Genomic DNA, 8,018 nt, shown 5'->3' on the forward strand with positions numbered 1-8,018 from the left:
TTCCCATCTTTCCTTGATTTCTCTCCTTTCAATCAATCCAATCAATTCTCCCGTCCCTGCTATCTGCTTATTCTCTTCTATGATTGCTCATCTTTATGGCCAATTATTCTTCTCGAACTCAAATGTCTATTGCTTGAAATGTTGGGTCGGCTTGTGGAGCGGAGGGTTTTGAAATATTTGCTTGTTTATGAATGTCAAATTAATGGAATCCTTTTTTGCATTTAATGTTCATTATTAATAAAATAAATCATAAACATAGTAATCAACCCAAAGTTTACTTCGGTATTTGTTGCCAGTGTTCACCCACCACTAAGCCCCACAATATGTAAAATTCACATGTTTATTTTAATTATTAAATGGTTCTTTTTGGTCAGGATCAGAACTTTACAGTCCCATATTCCACAAAACCCATCATCTACTACATCAGGATTAATGGGTTGGGGAAAGATTCATTTCTTTCTAAAAAATTTCAAACTCTTATGATGAAATAGTTACTATTTCATATTTATATTATATTAAATATGAAGTAATATTATCAATAAGTCAATTTCCACTAAAGTAAGATAAAAAATATAAAAAACCCCAGCATAAAACATAGTAAAGCCTTTCCCTGTGCTGTATTCTCCAATGCTATCGGCACAATTTATAATCTTAGGATAATTAATTGTGTCAAATAAAGGTGAAATCATTTAACTAGACCTGTAACTATTGCTATAGTCCCAATAGCTCCTGTTAAAGGCCATAGTATTTGATCTGAAAGATGATTTTGGTGTTTTAGCATTAGCTTACCTCTGTAGAATAATGTGTTCTTCGTACTGCAAAACATAAGATAGAATTATTGCTAGTGCTGATTTTAGTAACATTTTAGTAACAACTTGAAACCACAATCAATGCTATAAGGATTGAGTATGATAAGTACTACATGTATGTATGGTCATGTTTTACCTAATGAGGTAAATAATAAATGTCTGGCAATCAAGTGTGCTGCTAATGGTACTGCTAATGCATGCTGCTATGGTCTTCTGGGACAATCTGGTACCTTAAAAAACACACTGTTTGGGTGGAGGTAAAGGTGCCCAGGGAGGTACCCAGGAATTGAACCGGTGCCCTATAATCAGATGTTAAATTTTCTGCTCCTGGAATACCATAGCACACAATGAAATGTTCAAAATGGCATTGAAATCCTTGTTGAAGGAAACTATATATTTTTGAGGATAAGAGTCAAATTCCCAGTTACTTGTAAAATCGAATATTGAAGAAAACCCCTCCGGGTTAATATATAAAAAGGCAAAAGAAAAATTTTAAATCCTACCAAACAAACTTGGCTTAGACCAATGCCAAAGGGGATCTTCTATTCCTGGACGAAACCATTTCCAACATCATCAACACACTTGTACCAGATGACACAGCAGAAAGTGAAAGTGAAGAACAGAAAGTAATAAGGAGTGAGGCTAACCTACCTTGCCTCCAAAGTATGGATAGACACCACCGATGAGGTCATAAGGACCGCAATTAAATCGATGAAAATGAAAAGGACCCCAGGCATTGAAGGCATAAACACTGAATTGATCAAAGCAGCTGCCGAGCCAGTTATCCTCAACCAGTGAACCAGATTGCTACAGGACTGTTGCAGGAACAAATACTTTCCCGTGGGATTGAAAAAGGGTGTCCTGTGCAATATCTTGAAATCCAAAAAGAAAGACCCTTGAGATCATAAGGCGTACAGACCAATAACACTACTACCCAAAGTAGGGAAAATGTTCGAAAGAATCATCAAAATGAAAATTGAGGAAGCAGTTAGTGAGGATAAACTACTTCATAAAAGCCAATTTTCACTCCGAAGAGGTTGATCCACCACAGCCACTGCAATGAAACTGCAGCTAGAAATCATAAATCCTAAATATTAATATAAGGTGGCCTTATTCATTCAAAGCAGCATTCAATTCCTTATGATGGCCCCATTGCATAAATCAAATCAAAAGTCATAAAATCCCGGCACCAATAGTAGAGCTTATTAAAACTTATTTCTTGATTAGAATAACCAAAATACAAGTAAATAACTTGGAAGCGGAAAACAACCTTACCAAAGGGTACCACCGGGATTCATACTCAGTCCTTTTCTTTGGAACATTGCCATGAACGATTTGCTAAATGAAACCCTTCCTGAAAGCTGCATCATGGACAGCCTACACAAATGACATTGTGATCACAATACCTGTAAATTCCAAGAGAGAAATAACATTGCAAAGGAATGTTGCAATATAGTGGAATCATGGAGTACAAAAGTGAAATTAAAAACGTCTGTAAATAAGACGTTGTGCCCGCAGACGAGCGCGCGACGGATGCCTCACTTGTTGGCGTAGTTGCGCGACGGATGCCTCACTTGTTGGCGTAGTTTTGTAACCACCCACCAGAGGTCTCAATGGGGGTGGAGTGAACGCCGGTGCGGGCAGCCTAGGCAGTCCCTTCTACGCACGCGCTAGAGTACGGTTCCATTGTCAGAGTGCCTGCGGCACCACATTGTACCTCATATACAATAAACAACTGTTGTCGCTAACCGGCCTACGCGTCATTACCACCTGCCGCTAAAGTGGTGACCCCGAACGCGAATTTCTTTTCACGTTTTCTTTTTCTCCTCAAAGTTAGCGCGCACGTGGTCATGGCGTCTCCATGCCGCGAGGACACTCCGCCATTAAGCGTCGACCGCATTGCCGTTAGGTTGCCGAAGTTTTGGGCCGAGCGACCGGAATTATGGTTTTCACGGGCGGAAATTCAATTCAGGCTGTCCGGCATAACATGTGACGACACTCAGTTCGGTTACGTGGTCAATCAACTTGAGGACCGATACGCGATCGAGGTCGAGGATGTGATTACGAATCCTCCCTCCACGGGTAAATATATCGCCATTAAGACGGAGTTAATTAGCCGCCTCACCACATCCAGGGAGCAGCGTATCCGCCAACTCCTTGAGCACGAGGAAATTGGCGACCGGAAGCCGTCGGCATTCCTCCGCCATCTTAAGACGCTGGCCGGCGAGAGCGTCTCGGAAGATTTCCTCAAAACTCTGTGGCAAAATCGGTTGCCATCGGATATGAATGCCATCTTAACGTGTCAAGATTCCGCCAAATTGGAGGAACTGGCACGTATGGCAGACAAACTGAGTGAGATCACGCCACGTGCACAAGTGGCTAGTGCGTCGATCACCAGCAGATTTGAGGCATCACACCAGCAACTCCTGCAACGCGTCGAGGAACTTTCTCGCCAGGTTGCCGCATTGACCACAGGGGGGCCACGCTACCCCCGACCAAGGTCCCGCAGCCGCTCGCGTAGCCGCGCGCGTTCCAACAACCACGCTGACGCCTCCGGTATGTGTTGGTATCATTGGCGTTTCGGCGACAAGGCCAAAAAGTGTATTCCTCCGTGCACCGCCTCTACCCCTCCATCTTCCAACGTTTCCACTTCATCTACGGGAAACATACAGGGAGGTCGGTAGACGCGGCCGCCGACCACTGCCCTTCTTCCAGCCGCCTTTACGTCACGGACGACGCCACCAAGACGCAGTTTTTGGTGGACACCGGCGCGGAGCTTTGTGTTTTCCCCCGTGCGCTGTTGAAGGGCCCCCGCGTGCGTACGGACTATGACCTTTACGCCGCAAACGACTCCGTCATCCCCACCTACGGATGGGTAGTGCTGCGTTTAAATTTTCGCTTACGGCGAGATTTTTCCTGGCGGTTTGTGGTCGCTGACGTGGGCAAACCTATAATAGGCGCCGATTTTCTTAAGCATTTCGGCCTGTTGGTGGACATGCGCAACTACCGCCTCATCGACGGTCTCACGTCCCTTTCCGTCGGAGGGCACTTAGCTAAAGGAGAGGTTGAGCATGTGAAGTCTATCGCCGGCAGCACGCCGTTCCACGCCCTGCTCTCCCGTTTTCCCAGCATCACCCGACCGGCGGGGACCCCTAAGCAGCTAAAACACTCCACGGTGCATTACATCCGCACCACACCTGGCCCACCGGTTTCATGCAGACCACGGAGGATGGCACCAGACAAGCTCGCCGCCGCACGGAAGGAGTTCGAGCTCATGATGCAGATGGGTACTGCGCGGCGTTCTGACAGTTGCTGGTCCTCCGCATTGCATCTGGTTCCCAAAAAAGGTGATGAGTGGCGGCCGTGCGGGGATTATCGCGCGCTAAACGCGCGGACAATTCCCGACCGCTATCCAGTCCCCCATATCGAAGACTTCGCCGCTGGGCTCCACGGGAAAACAGTTTTCTCCAAAATTGACTTGGTAAGGGCTTACAACCAAATTCCGGTTGCGCCGGAGGATGTTCCAAAAACTGCTATTACGACCCCCTTCGGGCTTTTCGAGTTTCCCTACATGTCCTTCGGTTTGCGCAATGCTGCGCAAACTTTCCAACGATTTATGGACAATGTGTTACGCGAGCTAGACTTCTGTTATGTTTACCTCGACGACATTTTGGTTGCCTCAGCCGACGAGGAAGAGCATAACAGGCACCTCAATGAAATTTTTACGAGGCTCAGCGATAGCGGCGTACTCATAAACTCCGCCAAGTGTATTTTCGGTGTCGAAAAAGTTACCTTTTTAGGCTATAGTGTTTCCGCCGAGGGTACTCAGCCTCTCGCAGACAAAGTGGAAGCTATTTGTAATTTCCCCTTGCCCGGAACCGTAAAAAAGTTACGCCAATTCTTGGGAATGCTTAATTTTTACAGAAGGTTTATTCCCAATGCAGCCTCACTGCAAGCCCCACTCCATTATGTCCTGGGGGGGAAGGTAAAGGGCAGTGACGTCCTGGTGTGGTCGGAAAGCCTAAGAGAGTGTTTCGCTTCTTGTAAGCTAGCGATTTCGCAGGCTACCCTACTCGCCCACCCGAACCCCGAGCTACCCCTTGCGTTATTTTCAGACGCATCCGACAGCAGTTTGGGGGCAGCCCTCCAACAGTTAACACACAAGGGTTGGCAGCCCCTTGCCTTTTTCACGAAAAAGCTTAGCCCCGCGGAAGTAAAATACAGTGCTTACGACAGAGAACTACTGGCTGTCTATAGAGCAGTGCTCCATTTCAGGCACATGATCGAAGGGAGGCATTTCATTATATTCACTGATCAGAAACCCCTTACCTTCGCGTTTCGACAGAAGGCGGATAAGTGCTCCCCACGGCAGTTCCGCTATCTCGACATGATAGGGCAGTATTCTACAGATATCCGCCACATTTCCGGGAAGGACAACGTCGTCGCGGACGCCCTGTCCCGAGTCGAGGCAGTGTCGCCCGCAATCGACTACAAGGCCTTAGGCATAGCCCAAGAGAAGGACGACGAACTGCAAACTCTCCTGACGGAAAACTCGTCCCTCTCTATGAAAAAGATCATGCTACCCGGTGCGCAGGTGGAAATTTTTTGCGACGTCTCGACCCCAAGAGCCCGCCCTTTCCTTCCACATAATTTCCGAAGGGAAGCCTTTAATTCAGTGCATAACCTTTCTCACCCCGGCGTTAAGGCATCGGCAAAACTCGTCGCCGAGCGATTCGTGTGGCCCTCCATCAATAAAGACTGTCGAACATGGGCTCGCGAGTGCATTCCGTGCCAAGCGGCGAAAGTGACTCGCCATGTGTCAACGCCGGTCGGCACGTTCACCCCACCAAACGCTAGGTTCGAGCATGTACACATCGATTTAGTGGGACCGCTACCGCCATCCCGCGGGTACCGATATTGCTTGACATGCGTGGACCGTTTTTCCCGTTGGCCGGAAGCTTATCCTTTGCAGGACATAACCGCGGAATCCACCGCCAGGGCACTCCTTCTGGGATGGATAGCGCGGTTCGGCACGCCCCTCAGGATAACGACGGATCAGGGCAGACAGTTCGAGTCGCATCTTTTCAAGGAGCTGACGAAGTTCCTCGGAGTGACTCACCTACGAACCGCCGCGTACAATGCCGCGGCGAATGGCCTGGTCGAACGTTTTCATCGCCAGCTGAAAGCTTCGATCATGTGCCATGCGACGGAGTGGTGGACAGACAGCCTCCCCGCTGTCCTGCTGGGCATCCGTTCCGCATGGAAAGAGGACATCCAAGCGACCCCTGCAGAGGTGCTTTACGGCCAGACTCTACGCCTGCCCGGAGATTTCCTCGCCCCAGCATCCCAGGCACCACCACACGACCCCTTGAGTTTCACCTCACAGCTCCGGGACCACATGAGACGAATCACACCCCAGCCAGGTTCCCGCCATGGGGACCATCCCGTTTTTGTCTTCAAAGACCTGCGGACGACATCTCATGTGTTCGTGCGGAATGACGCGGTCCGGGGCTCACTTCAGCCTCCTTATGAGGGTCCATTTGCGGTAGTCAGCCGGCTGCCGAAGGATTTCGTGGTCAACATAAGGGGGCGGAACGCCGTGATTTCTCTGAACCGGTTGAAACCAGCATATATGCCCACCGGTGATGAACCACAAACTGCGGGACATCATTGCCCAGAAGGAAGTGGAGCAGCAGAACAGCAGCAGCAGATCCCTGTTCCCTTTTCCCCAGGGTACACCACGAAAGCTGGACGAAGAGTTCGGTTTCCCCACCACCTCAAGGATTTTGATGCCTAGATTATCGCCATGACTTCATACTTTTGTTAATATTGGCATTCCTTCACATATTTTTTTTTGTTCATTTATGTATGCATTTCCTTTTTTTTTTCTTCGAATATATGTTTTTAACGTCTTTTCATTTACCCTCAGGGTAAATGACTGCTAGGGGGGTGATGTGGCGGCAGACGAGCGCGCGACGGATGCCTCACTTGTTGGCGTAGTTGCGCGACGGATGCCTCACTTGTTGGCGTAGTTTTGTAACCACCCACCAGAGGTCTCAATGGGGGTGGAGTGAACGCCGGAGCGGGCAGCCTAGGCAGTCCCTTCTACGCACGCGCTAGAGTACGGTTCCATTGTCAGAGTGCCTGCGGCACCACATTGTACCTCATATACAATAAACAACTGTTGTCGCTAACCGGCCTACGCGTCATTACCACCTGCCGCTAAAACGTAATATGTCATATTCAGAAAAAATTCTTAGGAAATCAGACTATGAAAATCAATGGTCCAAATATCAAATAAACCTCTGTATTCAGATACCTGGGCATTGAATTTGATGACGGACTAATATTCCAAGAACCTGCAAATTATACAGCAGACAAGGTCAAGAAAATCTTTAACAACTTAAGAAGGCTTTGCAGAAACCAATTTGGCATTACCACAAATAGCCTAAGAACTATATACAATGGAGTCACCATTCCAATATTGGCATACGGCTGTGAGGTGTGGGGAGGGAGGATAATTACAGCAGAATTTTGGAAGAAACTGGAAGAGGCCCAGAGATCTTGCATAATTGCAATATCCGAGAGCTACAATACAATCTGTAGTGAAGCTTTAAAAATAATAACTGGGATACAGTCGATAGCATTCTAATTAGAGGAAAGAAAAATCAAGTCATGGATGAGGCAGATGGAAGAGGTTACTCTAGGAGATGTAACTTTGTCTCCTACTGATAAATGGAGCAGGAACAGGAAGTTTATAAGAATGCATTTCCTGAATAATTTGGAGCTGGAATGGGAAATATTAGAAAAGAGTAAAACAACCAGATAATCTCTACCTAGCGTGAAGGAAAGAATGAAGATAAACTTGAAAGTTATACAGGAACTACGCAAATTTAACAGGACATGTGGAGTTCAGTTTGGACCTCAAGAAAATGGGGAAAAAAAGGAGGGGATATGTGAATGCATGATGGAGGAGGACTTGGCAAAATACAGTGTCCGTTAATGCCAAATTTATACCAAGCAAAGATGCAAACTGGAAGCTTTCCTTTGATATTTGCATTACGTCCAACTAACTGGAAAATATCTACACAAGGAACCGATTATGAAAATATTGGATATATTTATGAAAAAGGATAAATATGGGAATGGGGAAAATAACCGAAAGGAAGGGCATGTTAGTCATATTTTGTATTTTTTATATAATTAAAG

At 46.9% G+C, this 8,018-nt stretch overlaps 1 protein-coding gene across 1 annotated transcript; it reads left to right on the forward strand.

The window, feature by feature from the left end:
• The first annotated feature begins 2,659 nt into the window (after window positions 1-2,659).
• Window positions 2,660-3,493, forward strand: LOC139686387 (uncharacterized). Its single transcript, XM_071583579.1, has one exon. It carries the CDS (start codon window positions 2,660-2,662, stop codon window positions 3,491-3,493), a length of 834 nt encoding a protein of 277 aa, XP_071439680.1.
• Window positions 3,494-8,018: the final 4,525 nt, after the last annotated feature.

Source organism: Hetaerina americana, unplaced genomic scaffold (genome assembly GCF_022747635.1).
Source record: "Hetaerina americana unplaced genomic scaffold, ioHetAmer1.1.p SCAF_14, whole genome shotgun sequence".
In the NCBI taxonomy this organism is placed as follows: Eukaryota; Metazoa; Arthropoda; class Insecta; order Odonata; family Calopterygidae; genus Hetaerina; species Hetaerina americana.

Excerpts from the sequence above, each read along its gene's own strand:
- LOC139686387 (XM_071583579.1), top strand. The coding sequence starts at position 2,660 with ATGGCGTCTCCATGCCGCGAGGACACTCCGCCATTAAGCGTCGACCGC.